At 39.8% G+C, this 22,096-nt stretch overlaps 1 protein-coding gene across 2 annotated transcripts in view; it reads left to right on the forward strand.

Moving 5' to 3' along the window:
* abhd2a (abhydrolase domain containing 2, acylglycerol lipase a) overlaps positions 1–21,385 on the forward strand; it is a 59,209-nt gene extending 37,824 nt beyond the window's left edge. For both annotated transcript variants that reach the window (XM_067971396.1, XM_067971397.1), the window contains exons 7-11: positions 7,564–7,656; positions 9,063–9,176; positions 11,609–11,678; positions 13,664–13,748; positions 20,645–21,385. In XM_067971396.1, coding sequence (XP_067827497.1) covers positions 7,564–7,656; positions 9,063–9,176; positions 11,609–11,678; positions 13,664–13,748; positions 20,645–20,847 — 565 coding nt within the window. In that variant the 3' untranslated portion in view covers positions 20,848–21,385. The remainder of the gene's footprint in view (positions 1–7,563; positions 7,657–9,062; positions 9,177–11,608; positions 11,679–13,663; positions 13,749–20,644) is intronic.
* The last annotated feature ends 711 nt before the right edge of the window (positions 21,386–22,096 follow it).

Below are 22,096 nucleotides of genomic sequence, written 5' to 3' on the forward strand. Positions count from 1 at the left end.
AATTTGTTTGAGCCACGTAAGGAGATATTAGGACAGGCTTGATCAAAGAGGTAGGTTTTAAGTGTCTTAAAGGAGGTAGAAAGGTTTAGGGAGGGAATTCCAGAGCTTGGGGCCTAGGCAGCTGAAGGCCCGGCCGCCAATGGTGGAGCGATTAAAATCGGGGATGCGCAAGAGGCAAGAATTGGAGGAGCGCAGAGCTCTCGGAGGGTTGTAGGGCTGGAGGAGGTTAGAGATAGGGAGGGACGAGGCAATGGAGGGATTTGAAAGCGAAGACGAGAATTTTAAAATCGAGGCATTCCCAGACCGATAGCCAGCATGGGGGTGATGGGAGAACGGGACTTGGTGCGAGTTAGGATACGGGCAGCAGAGTTTTGGCAGTGAGGATTTTGGCGTTTCAAAGTCCTGGCAAAGAATTTGTTGAGCAGACAATGGTGCAATAATTTAATGCAGCATACAGGGATGAGGAAGTGCATTAGAGCAGTGTACTTGGACCTTAAAACAAGAGGGGTCCACAATAAACCTTGTTTAGTCATTGGCAAATTGCACTTTCAAAGTTCTTCTTAGTTCAGATGAATGCTCTCCAGTCTCATTGTTTGTATTTTTGAGATTTTGATGTATATGTCAGAACGTTGTACTTATTTTTGTTGTAGAGGTTTAGGTTGTGCTTTTCTCTTTCCCGCCTGTCTATATGCTTAGGAGCGAGGCTCAAATTTCTTTTTCACTTCGATATCGGAGCTTTTCTCTGTAACCATTACTAAAATCTTTTACAAAATTGAATAAGCCAAGGACTGTGAATCACAACTAAGTCTGTACCAGCATTGACATTGCAAGTACCATTCCTGTTCTTTATTCAGCACTAATGGTGCAAAGTAACAGTACTGATGCAGCTTTTTTACTTCAGGTACCAATACTGAACCGATATAGGATCTAGTGCCACTCCACCCCCTTAGCTGTACAGATATCTCTGCCTAGGATTTAAGACATTAGAAAAGATAGAATGTAATATTGTCAGTTGGCCCATCCAACCAACTTGTTCCTACAGACCACGTGCAATTTGCTTTATTTTAGTGTCCGTTTGGCTCAACAGTAGTCAGAAGGTTGTGGGTTCAAGTCCCACTCCAGGATTTAAGCACATAATCTAAACTGCCATTTCAGTGCAGTTCTGAGAGGCTGTTGCATTGTTGGAAGTGCAAGCTTTTGGGTGAGATGTTAAACTGCCTGCCTATTTCAGTGGATGTTAAAGATCCCATGCCACTATATGACAAAGAGCGGGGAGTTCTCCTGGTGCCCTGGTCACTATTTATCCCTTAACCAACACAAAAGGTCATTTATCTAATTTCCTGTTTGTAGCACCTTGCTGACTGAAAATGGCTACCCACAAAACAATAGTGACTGCACTTTGAAATTAATTTACTGGCTGTGATGCTCTTTGCACCATCCTGAGGATGTGAAAGTGCTTTAAATATAGATTCTTTCTTTAGCTTCCCCTACAGGAGATTAAAAAAGCCAAGCAGGCGAATGATTGAAATTTCTAACAAAACTTTAAGATCTACTCTGGCAGCTTGTTTGCAACAGGTGACATTTCCAAAATCCCAGCATCACACAAGCCATCACATTTCACCTTTCACTCCATCTGTGGCTATACTTAACCATGTAACTTTCGCCCCTGTTCTTAACCAATTATTTGGGCAGTTCCTTTTCAAAAGAATTAATTGACACAGCATTAACTGCTTTTGATGGGAACCTATCAGATCTGTTGTTGAGGATGGAGGAGAAACCTCCTGTGATCTCTGCTCTTACCAATTTTGGAATTGTGATGGCAGAACTGAAAATCATTGCTTTTGTCTAAATTTTCCTTGTCTCCCCTTCCTTTTTTTTTGAAGGAGGTGACTTACTGGGGTATGGTTCTGTGGGTGCTAGTTTGACTATGACATCTCAATCAAGCCGCTGTTGCTCGTGAATGAACCTAGACGATGGTTATTGGCAGGCTATTTCACCATGATATATGGATGACATCTGCTGACCCTGATCCTTGCCTGTCATCCATATTTTTCAGCAATCTTCGCTGGATAAGTGAGCCATGTCTGATTTTGTTTTCTCCTTTTTAGCCTGTCCCAGAGATCAGTTTACCAGCTATTTCCAAACCCAGCTAACTCAGCACAGACCAAGAATCAAAACTGCCTAGTTCAGTACTACACTCAGTTAAATTGGCAAAAGTAAAAGTTGTGGCTGATCTCTAGTCTAAAATCTACAAGTTGAATGTTGTAGTTTTGTGAAATGAAAGCACAAGAAAGAGGCAATGATGTAAACAAGTTCATGACCTTTTGCTTAAAAAAAATGGACTGATGCTCACTTGCTTAATATTAATCGGATTCATTTAGTGCCTTATCGTATTTCAGTGCTTCGCATACAGCAAATTATTTAGAGATGCAGTGCCTGCCATGTAGGTAAATGCAGCAGCCATTTTGCACGCAGCAAGATCTCAACAATGAGATGAAACATCAATTTTTTTTGTGTTGGTTGTGGGAGGATTGTGGTCAGGACCGCAGGAGAACCCGCTCAATTAGCCGAATGGCCTCCTTCCGTGCTGTAACCTTTCTATGATTCTATTTTCTATGCTCTTAGAACAGTACCATCTTTAAAGCCTGATTAAACCACTGGAACAGGCAGACAGGACCACAGTTTAACGTCTCATCTCAATGATGGCACTTCTAACAAAGCAACACTCCCTCAGTACTGTACTCGAGTGTGAAATGTGCTCAGATCCTAGGTTGGGGCTACAAAGTGCAGCCTTTCTGACTGAGGCAAGTGCTACTGAGCTGACATTGTACTTCAATGTTTAACACTAGTGCCAGACTGCACCACTAAAACAAGCCACATCTTTAGTAGTTAATGTGGGAAAGGGGGTGGGGAATAAAAATTAATTAAACTAAGTTTATATCACCCTGGAAGTGAGACACTAAACGAAAGCATGTTAATTTAATCCAAGTACAGAACAAGTACAATTATGTTTCAGCGCTAACCTTCAATCCCTACTGAGGTGGCATTTAATTTAAAGTTACATCTCAGCTGTTCCTTGGAGTTTTGTGGATTGTTGCACTTCAAAATTATTTGATTCATGAGAAGCTTAATTGAATTTGGTTGTGGAGACAGTATTTTAGACAGCAGCTCTGAGTTATTTATCCTACACAATAAAGCGTGACAAAGATATTGATTTCACGATCCAATCCAGATTAAGCAGTAAATTAGGTGATTTAGGATGGTCACACTTTTAAAAAGTAAGTGTGGTACAGCAAGGCATTATGTTGATGCTCCAACTCATTGTGCCGCAAAACGATAGGTTGCGGCTTTGAATCTATGACTTCTTGCATAGATTCTGATATTGGCTGTACATTGCTTTGGGGGAGGAAAATGGTTCCCACATGCTAAGTAATTTCCCACAGGATGAGAAGAGAAAGTTTGTAGAGTATTCCTTAAACACACTCATCAAGAGCCTGGTTAGAGAGTGGCCTTGAGCAGATAAAGAAAAAGTTCTTAAGGATTTTTCTAATAGTTTAAAGAATGTTGTGCAAAATAATATCAAGAGGTTACAACTTTCTTATAGAAGACCTCAAGACGGGTCATAAACTGTTTGCAAGGAAATGCCAGTCTCAACCTGTTGCCTAATCTTACTCTTCAGTTGACAGAATTCTTCACTTGGAATTTCCTTTTTTTTAAACCCCCTCAACATTTTCTCCCCTCTGCTGCTTAAAGTGCTGACTCTTGAAGTTTAGTTCCAAGGGTGTGTCAAATCCAGTTTGTAACTACTTGCTGATGATACAAAGCTAGGTGGAAAAGTAAGCTGTGAGGAGGACAGAGTCTGCAAAGGGATATAGACAGGTTAAGTGAGTGGGCAAGAAGGTGGCAGATGGAATATAATGTGGACTGTGAGGTTATTCACTTTGGTAGGAAGAATAGAAAAACAGAATATGAGGAACTATTAAATGTTGGTGTTCAGAGAGACTTGGGTGTCCTTGTACAAGAAACACAAAATGTTAGTATGCAGGTACAGCAAGCAATTAGGAAAGTAAATGGCCTTTATTGCAAGGGGGTTGGAGTACAAAAGTAAGGAAGTCTTACTACAATTGTACAGGGCTTTGTTGAAACCTCACCTGGAGTACTGTGTACAGTTTTGGTCTCCTTAAGGAAGGATATACTTGCCTTTAGAGGCGGTGCAGCGAAGGTTCACTAGATTAATTCCTGAGATGAGCGTGTTGTCGTGTGAGGCAAGGTTGAGTAGACTGGGCCTATACTCTGGAGTTTAGAAGAATGAGAGGTGATCTCATTGAAGCATATAAGATTATGAGAGGGCTTGACAGGGTAGATGCTGAGAGGTTATTTCCCCTGGCTGGAGAGTCTAGAACTACGGGGCATTGTCACAGGATAAGGGGTCGGCCATTTAAGACTGAGATGAGGAGGAATTTCTTCACTAAGAGGGTTGTGAGTCTTTGGAATTCTCTACCCCCGAGGGCTGTGGATGCTGAGTCGTTGAATATATTTAAAGCTGAGATAGACAGATTTCTGGACTCCAGGGGAATCGAGGGATATGGGAATCAGACAGGAAAGTGGAGTTGTAGTCGAAGATCAGCATGATCTGATTGAATGGCAGAGCAGGCTCGAGGGGCCATAAGGCCCACTCCTGCTCCTATTTCTTATGTTCTGGAGGTAACTTGATCAATGCATTGTTGTAGCATTTTTATCAGGGCCTATATTGAGAATTTTCAGATTGGGGCATTTCTCAGGCTTTACTGCTATTGCGTAGTTTCCCCTGGAGATTTTTGCTTAAACAATCCAAAAAGGAACATTTTATGCAGTTCAAATGTCATATGTTGCTGGTACAAAGCAGGATAAAGACCTCTAGTGATTGCATGAGTGTACTGCATCCTTTTAATATCAGCTACACCTTCAATTTGCTTACTAGTGTCAATGTTTTCCTTCCATAGTACAAGCTGAATGGGCTTCCATTTTTCTGCCAGAGACTATCCTTGTTTTTTTACAAGCAAAGGTTGGGAACTACAAAGGAACTGCTTGTTCCTCTAATTTGTAATCATTGACCTTAAACTTTATGAACTCCCAGGGAAAAGTCCCTTCTCACAGCTCTTTGGCAATTAAATACAAAAGCTAAGCAATAGATTGTAAACTTTCATGGCTAGTGCTTTTAATGAACAGTTGATCTATAGCATTCAGCCTTAACTGCATTTCAGCATAATTCATTGGGCTGGATCAACAAGTAATAAAACCTACCCCCTGGGCATTTGCTTAGTCTCTGACAGCAGAAATATTTGTGTTATTTTAGTTATGCTCAGAATTGGCATGTTAGGGGTTAGTTTCTATTTTGCTCATTGGTATGCATTGTAAAATGGAACACCTCCCGTTCTTTACACCCAATATTTCTATAAAGCATTGCCACGTCGGGCAGAATGCATGTTCAATTCAAGGTAAAGCTCCTGTATTGCTGCAGTGTTAGAAAAGCAACCATACTAAATCCTTGTATGGTTTCCATTTTGCACATTAGTCATCTCCAATTGCTGCTAATTTTAGTGCCAAATTATAGGCAGTTCTGTTCTATACTATATGTATAGTGTGTCAGCCGTGGCTCAGTGGTAGCACTCTTGCCTCTGAGTCAGAAAATTGTGGGTGCAAGTCCCACTCCAGAGACTTGAACACAAAATCTAGGCTGACACTCCAGTGCAGTACTGAGGGAGTGCTGCACTGTCAGAGGTGCCATCTTTAGGGGGAGATGTTAAACCAAGGCCCCTTCTGCCCTCACAGGTGGGCGTAAAAGAACCCATGGCACTATTTTGAAGAAGAGCAGGGACGTTCTCTCATGATCACATTGCAGAAATAACCATTTTGTTATTCGCAAATGTCATTTGTGTGCAATAAAATATGATATAAGATGTTTAGTACTATGATCATTTATACACTTGTGGCACAACTTGAAAATTATGATGGTAGATTTCATTTTAGCATTAGACTTAGTTCTCTTGTGTTTACACTACGACGATTATTACATCAAATCACAAACCTAAAAGCAGAGCTTATTCCCCTTTGTCTCAACAAAACTTTGGGTGGCTAATGCAGTGCATTTAGGTAGCTGCCCTGTTTGATACAAAGCAGTGATAGCTTACTCCTCCTTGCTCTGTGTCACCAAACAACTCCAGAATTGTATAAATTTCTGGCATGACTTCCTATAATTAACAACTAGAAGTAATTATTTACAAGATTAAAAACATCTGGTTGCCTTCAAATCCTCTTTATTGCTACAAGGTAGATCATATACTGCGGAAATTGACCTTTTTAAAAATTGGGGTAAAAACTAAGGTCAGGCAGGCACAATGACAAAGTGCAGACAGGAATGTTAACCTTTTTAGAACTTACTGACTGCAAAAATGGTCTTAATGTGCAGCAATAAGCTTTTTTTTTTCCCCCTTAATATAAACTGAGCAAGTCTCTGGGATGGTTTTGAGTGAATGAGGAAATGCTTGGAAAAGTTGAAGGTCTCTGAAAATAAATGAATTTTAAACCTTGCTTAATGGAAGTCATTCCTCCCACGGTACTTCATGTGCCACATGTGAACCTCTCCTGTTTTTGTCTGGCTTTTAAATACTGTCACATTTGTATTATTGGGCAGGTTTAAATGGCCTTGTGTTGGTTTCATTCTATCTGTTTCAGTTTCATTATATAGTTGTAATAACTAAAAGTTTCTGGTTGTTAATGAAAATTGTTGCTGTATTATTAGAGTATTACTAATCCAATTAATAGGACATTTTAATGTATTTTTGAACTTTGCTACTATTGTCCATTGGACTCCGTAATGTACTTTTTATAGTGTAGCAGTTGCAAGACATTTATTGAGTGTGTCTACTGAACCTAACTCTGAGTTAGTTTTATTCAGCATGTTGTGTGGACTCCTTACTTCAGTGCTACCTAGATCGAGGGCCAATCCCCATTGTGCAGGTCACCATGGTTGAAAAGAGATGATAAAGTGAATGGAAGCCTAGTGACTAAATAATGCAAATCTTCAGGTCTTAACACCTGCATATTGTATGGGGGGAAGAGTTCCACAGTTTTAAGCTCACGGAAAGTATGAGTTGGAATAGAAGACTGCATTGAATCTTGATTTCAGTATAATGAGGTTGCAAGGAGTAGCATTGTGCAATATGTTTGGAGGGAAGTTTAGACAAGTAATGATCATAGGATCAGTAGAACAGATACCACAGAAAGCTTGTAATGGAGAGATAAGAAGAAGGATTGCCTACTGAACAGGAAGCTGCTTCTTGCCTCCTAGCTCGGAGTGTCAGAAGGGTGTTGGAAGAGCTTCCTGAAATCTGACCACTGTATTCAAGTCTTTAGCAAACTGTTTAAATGTAGATAAAGTGCTTCACTTTATTTTAAATTTGTAAAGCTGTCAGGCTCTGCCTGTCTCCTTACTGGAAGAAACAGATTTGCACAGCACTCTACAAACTCTGCTTTATATTCTGTTACCATGTGCCTAAGGTACTTTCTTTTGTTTTTGTTTAGGGCACAGGAAACCTTCCTCCAATGGGACCAGTGTCGGAGGTTTTACAACTTTCTAATGGCAGACAACATGAAAAAGATTATTTTGTTTCACAGGTGACTTTTATGTCTGTTGGTTATTCATTTGCCTGTTGTGATAGAATATATTCTGTAAAAGATGCTGCAAAGGATTCAAACTTCACTGTAGGGAACAAGAGTGGCCTGTGAAACTGCTATATAATTACAGTAACCAATATTTAACCTGTTTTTGCATAATTGTGTGCTCACTGAAGGGGTGATTTACTTAACATAAATTCATTCTTATCCTCTAGCTCTATTGTGCACCTGTTTGTGCTTTCTTAAGCAGAGTTTTTGTGCACCCTTGCATTCAAGCACACACATTTGAAAATGCCTGGGTGTTAGCTGGTTTTATATTGTGCTCACTAAAATGGTAGTGCCCTGGCCCTCAAAGCTCAGGTGTCTCTCAGTCGATGGCAACACCAAATTTAAACTTGCTGGATTTGTCTCTTCCTGGTCACTGGCCTAGGCAAGTTTACTTTGATGCTGTTACTAATTGCATGGGAGTTGTTAGCATTCACTGCCATATAAAACAGCTCTTGTCTATTGGACAGTGCAAGATTTTGGGTATCACTTAATTAAAGGCAAATTATTTCTCAGATTTATGATGGTGCTTTTGTATTGATGTGCTGTCAGCTGCAAGTAGAAAATATTCCTGCTACCAGAACCCAGTACTGTAAAGAAAATAAATTTTGCAACTCCAAGAGCTTCCAGAACCAATTTCTCATAGATCCTGAGAGCTCTAAAATGTGGGCCTCCTTGATGTTAGCTCTCCAATGGGCCCAAAAGCACACGGAGATTGTGCACCTCTGCATTCTTCCTAGTATCCTAGCATCCATATAAAATAGTCTGTACGACCATTACTTGTTGAGAATTTTGTGCTGTTAAACTCAGCAGAGTGGGGACGGGGGTGACAGGGATGTTTTGTTCACTTTTTAGTATTTTTAATCTGCAATGGCGTATGACTTGTTACTGCTGACTATTTGGGGCCATTGGTTACAGGACAAGGTGACTTCTATTTTTCCGTGCAGATAGGGCTGTTAATACTCACTCATTACAGAGAATAGAAATGGTTTTTAATACTCGAGTCAGAAAAAAATCTCATAACTTGAAAAACGTATGATGAATTGTTAATTAATTGCCTTCTTTGCAGGAGGATTCTAGCATAGCACACGCAGTAAAGGAAATAACTAATAGACTGAGTTCAAAGAAAGCAAGGGTGGGAAATTGCCTTCTCATGGTCTATGCTGGAGTCATGCTTTTCAAGGACAGAAAAGACAGCCATGGCTGGTATAGGTGATGCTGTACTGTATTCAGTCAATATTGCATGTGTTTGCCTGTATCGACTTTTCCTAATGCTAGATTCTCTGACAATTGGCATTCATAAATATTAGACAGATATTATTAACATTTTGTTATTAGTGTTAACATTTTATGTGTTACAGAAAAATACTATTTGGAGAAAATGAGTATAAAACACCAAATGCTCTGGTAGACGTAGACCTGAGCAAACTCTACACAGCAACTTCCCTGATGCACATTGATGACAACATCATGAGGTAAGTGACAGTATGTCATCTTGGTTGCTGCCAGCAATCTCACCTCTGTTAGAAGCTATGGTTTCCAGCCCTCTACTAGGAACTTCACCTCTTAATCTCACTTGACACTTCAGCGCAGTACAGAGGGAGGGCTGCATTATCAGAGCTGCTGTTCTTTGAATGGTGCCTATTCAGATGGATGTAAATGATCCCATGCTCTTCTCAATGAAGTGTTGAGGGCTCTCCCAGTATTTTAGCAACATTACTCTTTCAACCCTCAGCCAACACCACCAAAACACAGATTAACTTGTGAAACATTGAATCCCGTAGATGTCTGAGAGATTGCTTCCCTCAGACTTGCTTTCTTGGTTATTTTAAGAAAAAATCCTGTTTTTCTCCATTTTGTGTTAATTCATAAGACTCTTAATTATATAGTGTTCATTTGGGAGGAAAATTAATTTTGGGTAGGAGTGCTTTAGTTCATGGGAATCCAGCACATAGCCATTTTAGCAGTGCTGCTTCTGCGGGCCTTGAACTAAGGTTGGGAACATAGAAATGTACAGGACTGGAAGAGATCATTGTGATACCTCTGACTGGTCCCTTTTTTTAAAGAAATACCACACACTACCCTATCTCTCTCATCCCTACTTCTGCCAAATATCTATCAAGCTTTTGAATTTGCCAACGTTGTCTGCCTTGCTGGGCAGAGTCTGTGTCGTGTATTTGCCCTCGGTGTAAGATAGTTTATTCTGAATTGTCTGCTCACCTTTTTCTGAGCTTTAGTTGGTGCCCCTGGGTTACAGACACTTTAGTTATGTCAAAAATATTAGGATTTGAAGTTGATTTGTATATAAGTGACATGTGGATTACAATAGAACTCTTAAATCTGTTAGTTTTCAGCTAATCATCAATATTTCTGCTTCTAGGTTTGTGTTTGCTCAGCGGTCTCTTACCTGATTGCTCAGAGATGTTTATCAGTCTTCATGGTCCCCACCCAGAAGAATCCTATATTTAGGATTAAAAACAAATGTACATCAACAACTCACCTTTACATAGCACCGTTAATGTAGAAAAATGTACCAAGGCACTTCAGAGGCATAATCCAAAAAATATGGACTCTGAGCCAAAGGAGGAGATGTTAGATGGGGTGACCAAAAATTTGGCCAAAGAAGTGAGTTTTAAGGAGGGTCTTAAGGGGGAGAGGGAGGTGGCGAGATTGAGGGAGGGAATTCCAGAGCTTCGGGCCTAGACGGCTGAAGGCACTGCCTCAACTTGCTGGGCAAAGTGGGGTATGGACAAGAGGTCAGAGTGGAAGAGATGGAGAATTCAGGGAGAGGGCTTGTAGGATTGGAGAAGGTTACAGAGATAGGGAGGGATACAGCCATGGAGGGATTTAAACACAATGAGAATTTTAAATTTGAGACGTTGGGGGGCTGGGAGCCATGCACACCTTTTCCCCGTGTCCAGGAATGGATTTTAAGAAATAGTACACAACTCAGAAATATTTTCAATTATACAGACAAAACTATTTAAAATGAGTGTTCTGCCAACAGATAAGGTGTGCAGTGTAATGTGTGTAGAATAATGCTCAATCAAACTTCAATGTTTTTGAACTACACAAGATCCATTGCACTTTCATCCTAATGTTGGAAATCTAAACACTGAAGGAGACTATTTTGGGCCATACTCGAGCTCACTTCTCTCATTCAATTTTCCTGCTCTTTTCTTGTCTTTTTTAATATTTTTCTTTGTGCTTATTTAATCTTAAAGACAAACACTGAAGTTATACACTTACAGTCAAAATATAGATAAAAGTACAATAGCTACATATGAAATATGCAATGTAAAAAAACTGAATTCCCAGAACATCTCAAATCAACATTCTTCAACAGGACCACAATCCATGTATTTGCTAGAAGGTGGTTAAGGGGCGATCTAATAGAAGTGTTAAAAATTATGAAAGGGTCGGAGAGAGTAAATCCATTAACAATGGTGATTGATGTGGCTTCAGTTACCACTCGTGGTAATGTATTCCATATTTTAACACCACTTGGTGTGAAGAAAAAAGTTTCTAACTCCCCCTTTTGTTCTGCTTGTACTAATCCTAATTATAGCCCATTGTTAATGGATTTATTGGTTAGTGAAAACAATCTTTCACAATTTACTCTCTCCGACCCTTTCATAATTTTTAACACTTCTATTAGATCGCCCCTTAACCACCTTCTAGCAAATACATGGATTGTGGTCCTGTTGAAGAATGTTGATTTGAGATGTTCTGGGAATTCAGTTTTTTTTTACATTGCGTATTTCATATGTAGCTATTGTACTTTTATCTATATTTTGACTGTAAAGTAAGTGTATAACTTCAGTGTTTGTCCAAAACATGTTTCCTTTCATCCAATGAACCTGTATCTAATGCATCTTAGATCTACAGTAATTTTTATCTATTTCAGGAAATTCCATGGGTATGACACACTGAAAGAATATTATGAACAAGAAAGCTGTATGCACTATCTTCACAATGTAAGTAATCCTGATTCTGGTTTAAATTGTAATCCAGTTCTTTGCACCTCATTGCAATGTGATTTGTATTGCCTTTATCCAACTTCAAAAAAAAGTCATGGCAACTGTATAAAGCAGATATCACAACATTATTGCGTGTGGTCAAATTGACCTTCCTGGAATGCCGGGCAGCAGAGGCTCCCCTATCCCTTCCCATTAATAGTCATGATGTGGAGATGCCGGTGATGGACTGGGGTTGACAATTGTAAACAATTTTACAACACCAAGTTATAGTCCAGCAATTTTATTTTAAATTCACAAGCTTTCGGAGGCTTCCCCCTTCGTCAGGTGAACGATGTGAAATGAAATCCTCGATTTCATTTCGAGGATTTCATTTCACATCGTTCACCTGACGAAGGGGGAAGCCTCCGAAAGCTTGTGAATTTAAAATAAAATTGCTGGACTATAACTTGGTGTTGTAAAATTGTTTACAATTCCCATTAATACTCAGTGATGGAAGTGGCCTTGTACGGGTTCAAAGACCAAGCACTGCATCCAGTTTGCCTACGTAGTGAGCTATCACTCAGCTTGGAATGTGAATTACAGGAGGATCCACATCAGTGGCAGTTTAGTGTCCTTGAGGCTTTAAAGGCAGTACTTACAAAGGGCAAGCATTCTTACACAATGGATACAGATAAATTCACCATTTGATTTGAAGATAAATATAAAATAGCTATTGAGCTGTATTGTGTTCCAATGCAAACTAATGTAATCAAAGGGTTTTGATATTGTCCTAAACCATCACCATGACAACAAAGCTTAATTAGAACCCAGAGATTGTGTTACAACCAAATGTTATGTTATACATGTACAGATGCTTTCAGTTTACTAGCTTGCCTTCCTGAGTCTTCACCTTCCCCTCCCCCATCCAAATGTCTGCTGTTTTTGGGCTGTAATGAAAGTCCACTCTATATTGTCATGTGGCAAGAAAGGTCATTAAATTCCCCAGTATCATAGACCTTCCCTAGCTTGATAATGATCTGTCTCTCTTCAGCACATTCTTGTGCTTGTGGGATTTATATTTTGTGTCCAGGAGGATGAAGTAGTTGGTGCTGTGGGGTGTCCAGTGAGAATTGTTACTGCAGCTGCAGGAGAGCAGAGGGTTTTCCCCCCCTTCCCAATTCTTTTCTTTTGTCTTGCTTTTTAAAAAAAGGGTTGATCTGTACAGGTGTATTGCTTGTTTTCTAAAATGTAGATTTTGTTGGTACCAAAACAAGCTCTTGCATCTGTGAATAATGTTTTCTTATTTGTAAATGCTGGTGTTGATTTCAATAGCATTTTAAGTATCTGCACTTCATTTTGAACGTGAACACTCTGAATAACTGCTGATCTTTCAGAGTAATCATTGCTTATAAAATACCTCCTGTTACAACATGCTTTTGTGCTGGTCCCCAAAGACTATGCATTGTTGCTGCTAGGATTATTTAGCATATTGATACCAATAAACTGTAGGAAAAACTGCACAAGCCAGTACACTTTAATGTGCAGTCCTCATTTCTCAAACTGTTCCCATCAATAGCGGTCCTGTAAGGTCTGGTACCTTACACAAAATATTCTCTCCAGACAACCCAAATTTATCTAAAAAAAACTATATTACTGGGCATTTTCCACAGTTAAAGGAGACAAGAGTACAAACATTTTTCATACATTCACTATTCTGCTTTACTGAAATTCCAGTTTGGGGGGGGTGGGTGGGAGGAGGAAGGGAAGGGATATTTACAATGTATTCCATAAAACATTCACAATACCCGCCATTAAGCTTTACCGAAATCCCACTGTCAACACTTGTATATCAAGAAAACGTGGGGGGAAAACTTGTCAAAACAGGTACAAATACTTGGTGAGTGGAGAAGCAGATGAAATTATTTGAAAGGCTCGTCTTTGCTATTCCCGTCAGTAGATGGCATCTGTTTGTAATGTAATGACTTTTTTACCTGCTGACACAGATCCAGATTCCTCTTCTACTAGTGAATGCTGCTGATGACCCACTAGTGCATGAAAGCTTACTGACCATCCCTCGTTCACTTGCGGGTGAGTTTAATGATTATGCCTTTTGGATGTTAGAAATTAAAAAAGCAAAGTCCCTATCTATCTTTAATACTCCTAACTAGACCTTTGCTATCATGCAGATATTTTCTATCTTACAAGCTAGAAATTCTTGACAATTGATCTGAATTCTAAAGTTCACCCCAGGTTCAATCCCTGATCTACGCTGAGTTTGTTGATCTCACCCAGGTTGTTTCATTGTCCAATTCTTCCATCTATCCTCTGATCAATATCTTTATCTTGGAATGCTGCCCTCTGATTAAATGCACTGCCAATTGTTGCACTGAGCCATACTTGACCAGAAGAATGCTGGTTCAGTCTCTACTGAGTTAGTTGCTCTTGGCTAAGGCAAATATTAAGGTCCTACATCCGACAGTGTTCCTCGGCTAGGGGTGGGGGGCTGCAGAAATTCAGCTTGGGTTCCTGCTCCTGATTGCTCTCCAGAGACAATTGCAGGAAAATATGAATTTGTAGATGTCCACTAAGGATGGGGATCAGGCTTGGGCATATGATGCCCCTCACTCATTGTCTAGGTACATGCATACATGAATGAGGTACTGGAGGGCCCTTGTTGCTATGGAATTGTACCTCTGAGGAAGAAATTTAGATGTACAAATTTGAAACCTTGCTATGAATTGACTCTGGAATGAATTCGAATGAAGTGATTACAATGATGCAGCTATATTGTGCATCCAGCTCGTCCTCGGGATTCAAACAATTTACGCCATACCGTTTAAACCTGAATGAATGCTAGATATTTTAGTGCTGTCTAGCTCAGATTCAACTTTTGATCATTTTAAAATCCAGCTATATTTTGGGGATTACGAAAAAGCAACAGCTCATGGTAGGCATGGAAGGGCTGATACCATGGAACAGAGCGCTGGGAGTTCAAACTGTCACCCTACTGGAGTGTATAATGTTGGCTTCCCTGGCCAAGGATTCTCCATCCTCTCCCCACCCCTTTGGACTAAGCTGTGTATTGCACCATATAAAAAGAGAATGGGGGGGAAAAGGAGTGCACAGCATTCATTACAGTGTCATGTATCTTTGGGGTAGAGTGAAATACAGACATATCTTCATTGCTTTCAAATTTTGCACATAGTGACAGTAAAATAATTTGAGAGGCTGTAATACAGAAGTATAGGGACCCAGCACAGTATTCAACACTATTTTCTGAACCAATGTAATTTTTACATGTATTGTGTCTCCATACAAAGATGGCACGATCCTTTAAAAGGTTAGCTTGGAAACTTGCAATTGTTTTTTTCTGCTGTAGTGGCCTGTGAGTGCTTTCTCTTGGTTACATTGAGGTTGCATTGAACAAATGCTTGCAGCCCACCAGAAGTGCCAATTATCTATATTCAATGCATAATTTAACTATTGAAATTGCAGCACAGTGTAATTTTTTTTGGGATGGGTCTATTTTTGAGAAACTTGGTATAGGGTAGAAAATCAGTGAAGACAGGAAAATCAGTGATTTTGCTGATGTCATCTTTGGGTTTTACATGCCGATAGATTAAATATTTTTCTAGTGTTGAGAAAATGACTTTTCAAATACAAAACATCCTTTTGTAGTTTTTAAATACTTGAGTTAGACCACTGCTGCTTTTCTATTTTTCTAATGCTGCTGACCCTCAGTGCGTGGGTTTAGCACCCGGAATCTGGCAAGTTTATCTTCGGTGTTGCTACCAGCTGTGCAGGACCCGTGCACGGGAGCATGTCAAGCTAGTACAATATAAAAGCAGTTTATGAATCAGCACTTGCAATACTCATACCTGACACAAATTATGTAGCCTTGAAACCAGATGTCTCTGTAACCTTTTCATCAAAAGCTTTTACTTGATAAAAATGAAGATGGTTCCAGAATGGCATGACCTGTATTCGAGTGCCCCGTTCCACTTTTTAAAACCCAGCAGTCAATTATGTTTCGCATCTGTATTGAATTTTGCCAGTGAAATGTGCCTGAAACGGATGCAACACAGCAGAAAATTGAACAGAATAGCTTTGCTAATGTCACATAAATCAGACATCAAACGTAACTGTCAGCAACCAAAATGTAGTGTTAGTCATTGGCTCTCACTAAACCCAGTTATGACTAGGGTTAATTGGGAGACCATAGCAGGACTATGGATGACTTCATCTGGAGCCCTGATTTTAAAGTACAAAACACTAGCATGTGTTTTTAGGTTTTAAAACCTTGTTTGATACAAGAAATAGTTTATGGGAAAGTCTCTTGCACAACTGTCACAAATTGAGCCATAAGATCAGCATGGTATATACTTCTAGACTATAACAGTGCTGGGCTGCAGCAAAATGGATTAGTGTGTACTCTTGAGTACCAGAGAAGCTTGGCTGTCATGAAATCTTCCTCTTTGCACAGATGGGATGAACTAATTCAATTCTTAGTCATTGGTTGAGTGCCTCTTGCAGTGTGATTATGGTGTACTACCAGTCTGAGACTGATAGCTGCGCAGCATAATATGTAGCTGGTAGCGCCTGAATTACACTGTGCTGTGAATCGCACTTTAACAGCCAGAGAGCTCTACTTGTGTACGGTCAATTTTAAATATGTTGAGAGCAAAGATGGGAGCATCCATTTTTGCAAAACGCTAAAATAGAAAACTGGCCGTAAGATTTTGAAGTGGAGATATACTTCATGTGGAGTTGAGCCAGAGTGATCTGAGATGGTCTTGCTATGAAGGTCTCAGCTGCTTTCAGGAGGGAGATCAGGACCTGGTTCTGGAATTTTACTGTTGATTTTGCATGGACGTGAAACATTAGAGCTTATTTCTCTAGGTTGTTTGAGGAGATGGGGAGGAGGGAGATGGAATGATTCCACCTCAGGGTATGAGGTGATGAAATTGCAGATGCATTAATCCTAATTTTCCGAAGCTCTCTGGATTCAGGAATTGTGCCTTTAGGATTAGAAAATGTCAAATGTCACTCCATTATTTAAGAAGGGAGGAAGAGACAAACCAGGTAAGTACAGATCTGTCAGTTTAACTTGGGTTGTGGGGAAGTTACTGGAATCTATCATCAGAGACAGTGACTGCACTTGGAGGGACAAGTATCAAATGATCAGAGAGTCAACATAGATTTGTGAAGGGTAGGTCATGCCTGATTAATTTAGTTGATTTTTTTTTGCGGAGGACACTAGCTTGGTGGATAGGAGAGTTGTCTATACAGACTTCCAGAAGGAATTTTATATGGTTCCGCACAAGAGAGATTTGGCAAAAAATGAGACTGCACAGAATTAAAGGTAATCTTATGACATGAGTCGGTAATTGGTTGGGAGGTAGGAAACAGAGTAGGGATAAAAGGAACGTTCTTTGATTGACAGGATGTGACAAGTGGTGTTCCCCAGGGATCTATATTAGGGTCTCAGCTTTTCACCATATATATATTAATGACATGGATGAAGGATATCCAAGCTTGCAGATGACACTAAGTTAGAAGGCACAGTAACTTCTTTAGATGGGAGCAGGAAGTTACAAAGGAACATAGACAGACTAATTGAGTGGACAAAACTATAGCAGATGGAGTTCAATGTGGAGAAGTGTGAGGTCATCCAGTTTGGATCTGAGAAAGACAAATCGGAATATTTTCTCAATGGCGAGAGGCATGGGGCTGTGGAGGAGCAAAGGGATTTGGGTGTCCATGTTTACAAATTATTAAAACCTAGAGCACAGATATGAAAAGTAATCAAAAAAGCTAATAGAATTTTGGCCTTTATCTTAAGGGGGTTGGAATTCAAAACTGAGGAAGTTGTAAAGAACCTTGGTCAGACCCCATCTGGAGTACAGCAAACAGTTTTGGGCACTGAACCTTAGGAAATATATATTGACCTTGGAAGGGGGTACAGTGTAAATTCACCAAAGTTATACTGGGGCTTAAATATATAAATTATAAGGATAGGTTGCATAAACGTGGCCTGTATTTCCTTGAATTTGGATGGTTGAGAGGTGATCTAATCGAGGTGTAGAAAATGATTAAGGAATTCGACAGGGAGATACAAAGAAACTATTTTCTCTGGTGGGGGAATCCAAAACAAGAGGGCACAATCAAAATTAGAGCTCAGCCATTTAAGAGTGAAATCAGCAAGCACATTTTCACTCAAAGCATGGTGGAAATCTAGAATTCTCTCTCCCAAAAGGTTATGGATGCTGTGTCAATTGAAATTTTCAAGACTGAGATCGATAGATTTTTGTTGGGCAAGGGTATGATGGGATGTGGAGCAAAGGCATGTAAATGGAGTTGAGGTCATGATGTGGCTGATTGGGCCTACTCCTATTCCTGTGTTGCTATCGGCTTCACCTACAAAAAGAAGCAATATTTCGTGGTGGCTTCAGGACGGCGGCCCTAAACTTTGAAATTAAACTTGAACCTAATGTCAGGCTCCTGAGGGTGATGTTTGAATTAACTTTGAACTCGTTTCAATGCCGACACTGGCAAGCTGCAGGTTTGTCCAAGTAGTAATGATGTGGACTTGAGTCTGCATGCAGAGACAATTTTGCTGTAAAATCCACCTGAAGGTGGTCCGTATCAGCGCATTTTACATGGAATTACATGGAGTCTGCAGCACAGAAACAGGCCATTCGGCCCACCTGGTCTATTTACGTTCCATACAAGCCTCCTCCCACCCCTTTTGTATTGTAGTACCACTTGCTCCTGACGCACGGGTCTTGCACAGCTGGTGATATGACCAATTTTATTGTACATTAATTAATGCTGGCTTTTGAGTTAAAGATATTCTAAACAGAGGATTAATCTTGATATTTAAAATGTGTTCCAGGGTGAGTTATGCTGGGCTTTCTACAGCAATGCAAAGTGACAGAATAGTTCCAGAAACATGTCTAGGGCCGAAGTTTAATATCCCTGGAGGAGAGTCATACCGTACTACGTATGTTTAATGCAACATAGCATATACCTCCATTGGGGTGTGCAGGCTAGTTTAAAAAGTGCTTTGGATCAAGTGTATTAAGTACATACACTCCCACCTGCACTCCCAAAATATTTAAAATTTACTAGTTGGGAGCAGTGTTCATGTAAGCACTGATGTGCAGCTCTGATTCGCAGTTAGGCAATTTGAAACGGTGTTGCTGGAAGGGGATTGATCTGAGATTGGCAGCTGCAGTGCAAACCCATTGTATTTATGGGGCAATCTCTGGGATTCTAAGATTATTGAAATGAGTAAAATATTTATACTAATCAGCATTTTTTTATATCCGTAATGGTTATAGATCATTTTTTTAAAAATTGCTCAAAAACACTGGTCAAATCTATTTACAATTTCACAATATTGAGTTTAGTATGCCTGCAGTATACTGATGGATAAAATAACTGTGGCATGTGTAGCACAAACATGTATTTTCATCCCTGTTGAAAGTTATTGAAAAATATTTTTTCTCCTTTGGTTAGATCTTTCATCTAGTGATTTAATTTTGCTTGATGTAAATACAAACCTCCCTTTGGAGCAGAAGTACCGTAAAAGGCATTGAAGCTTCTTAGCTGCATCAGTCGAGCAGTTGATTTCCTGTTATGTATAAGAAAACATGGCCTGCTTAGTGAAAAAGCCATTCAGCAGTGGAGAGTTCTGAAGCCCTCTGATGTTTGTTTGGTTACCTTGCACTCACAGTGTGCCGATTGACTATGAAGCCATGCTGCAGTTAATGAGCTGGACAGCAGGTGCTGCTGGGTAAACATTTGGCTTCAGCACCATCTCTGAACAAATACACTGCACTTACTGACACTGTTGTCCTTTATCTTATCCTCTAAAGTGGATGTATTCATGAGCTAGACCAACTCATGATTAAATAGAAATGTTTTATGTTTAATTTTGGGGGTGTCATAGATTCAGATGTATCTGATACATTATTTAAACAGGTGGTACTTCATGATAAGCAGTACACAGCATGTGCTTTGTTTAATTAGTGTAGGTTAAATCTCCACCTTAGTGGTAGGGTTGCCACCTCCAAGACATGTTCTTGGAGGTTTCATCACGTCCTCCCACCTCCAACCACTCCGCCCAGTCAAACAGCCTTTTTTCCCATTTCTGATATTTTTATAACAAATAAATGAAAGTGTTCAAAGAAAATGAAAAAAACACCAATTTTTTTTCAATGCCCCAATGATTTTTCTCCTAGGTTGCTAGCAACACTATCCTGGAGATTAATCTATAATTCTTGGAGACTCCAGGCCAATCCTGGAGGGTTGGCAACCATACTTAATGGTGAAACTTTCCAAATCCATTTTTTATTTCCTCTCTTCCCTCTTCACTTGGGGGAATTGCCATCTATTGCTGGGTTATGGTTTGGATGCCAGCAGGGCTTCTAATATTTCACCAAAGTGGACAATCTGCATGTGTGAGCCTAGACTTAGTGTTAGGAGGTTGTTTGACTGTTGGGGTGAGAGCATCACTAGGCCTGATGTTATCCTCACCTAAACTTTCCAGCAGAGGTTACTGGATAGTGACCAAGAATTCTGTCTAACTTCTCTTCTCCCCCGACCCCCTCTCAGCAGATGGACGCTGAGGCTAATTGTAGCAACCTTACCATTCCTTAGACTGAGACCAACTAATTTAGCCCAGAATGGGGTCAGAACCTGGAATCTTCATGATCTGTATGGCTCGGTATTACACTAATGAATGCACTTATTAACCAAGCCATCAAGGCAGCTATAAAGCCAATATGAAGCTAGGACTGGAGCAAGTTTAAAGTTGCTTTTAGACATAGAAACCAAGTTAATCCTTTACATACAATCATGCAGACAAAGGGTCGAGGTTGCAAATGTTTGGAATTGCTGATTTTGGTGTTTACTTTTGTGTAGCAAGTTCTGTGTGAATAACTGCTAATTTCTAACTTTATTTTCTCTTTCCTTGTCAGAGAAAAAGGAAAACGTCATGTTTGTGTTAACTCTGCATGGTGGTCACCTTGGATTCTTTGAAGGAGCAGTGCTTTTCCCAAAACCTTTAACATGGATGGATAAGCTTATTGTAGAATACACAAACGCCATCTGTCACTGGGAGAAGAACAAGCCCCAGTGTACGACAGCTGGAGACCAGAGCTGCTCGGACCACAGCGAGTAACCATTGCACAAACCTGATTTGCCAAACTTTCTCTTCAATCATTCAGCCCTTTATCATCGTTACATTCCTAGCCTGGGTTTGACTACCTTAAAACTACTCCCTGCTATTAATGTAGTTCAACCAGCAGAATTATACTCTTTATCACAACTGTTTAAGTATGATTGCAAGGCCCTTTCTATGCCTTTCTCCACTCAAAGCAACTTGGAGCACACACAAAATGGTGACTCACTGCATTTGCACAACAACATAGTCTATAGTGATCAGAACTTGGGACAAGAGTTACTGTTACCACAGGTATATCTGGTGTCAGTAGGTTTGGAGCAAATGAGCCAACATTTAGGGTTCCCAGAAGTTAAGTGCGTTTTGCAGGAGCTCATTTGTTAAAAATTGTGCCTTCTCTTGTATATTTTTTTAATTTATGAAAAAAGGCATTTATTTTTCTGCCCTACCAAGAGATCCAGTTTTGGTTTTGGTCATTTGATCAGATTAAGTGCAGCAAAGTGTTTGAGTTTTAAAAAAAATAAATTTGCAAAATGAAGACTTCCACTGGTTTTTGTCTTTTTAGGGAAACAAAATGTAGAATTCTCACTCTGGGAAACTCTTGCAAAACTAATTTATTACTTCTGTTTGGCCCTCCATGACAGGAACTCCAGATTCACAGTTGAACTGTATTGCCTGCAGCTGTGGTACAGTTTGCCTCTGGAATGAGTCTCTCTCAAACTCGAGCATTTACATGGCACTTATTACTGCAGTGTTTGATCAGCACCATTTTAGCTTTTTAAAAAAAACACAAAGCTCTATAGATATGGGTTTGAGAAAAATTACAAACAATTTTGCATTAAAACCCACAAATTTCTAAATATTTTGTGGAATTTTCAAATGCAGTGGTTATGGATGCTGCTACAACAGACTCGTGGGCATGAATGTGGAACAGATCTTCATATATTGAAAAGCCATTTTAAAAAGTTTTGTACTGTCTGTTTATAAATGTTGGCCTGTATAGAGATTGTCTATCTTGATCATTCCACTGGAGGACTTGGTATATGCTCAGTCGTTCCAGCAAAGTCTGAAGTTGGTCCTAAATCCTCTTATTCTGATTGGCCTGTTCTGTTGCCTGGTCGATACTTTGTGCAAGCACGACTCTAAGTACTTTCAAAACAAAGAAATCAGAAATGGAATAAGTTGCTACAGCATTCGTTGATATATTGCTGATTCGTGATCAGTCCTTAAAGCCTATATATTATCAGTA

This window comes from Heptranchias perlo, chromosome 34 (genome assembly GCF_035084215.1).
Source record: "Heptranchias perlo isolate sHepPer1 chromosome 34, sHepPer1.hap1, whole genome shotgun sequence".
Lineage (NCBI taxonomy): Eukaryota > Metazoa > Chordata > Chondrichthyes > Hexanchiformes > Hexanchidae > Heptranchias > Heptranchias perlo.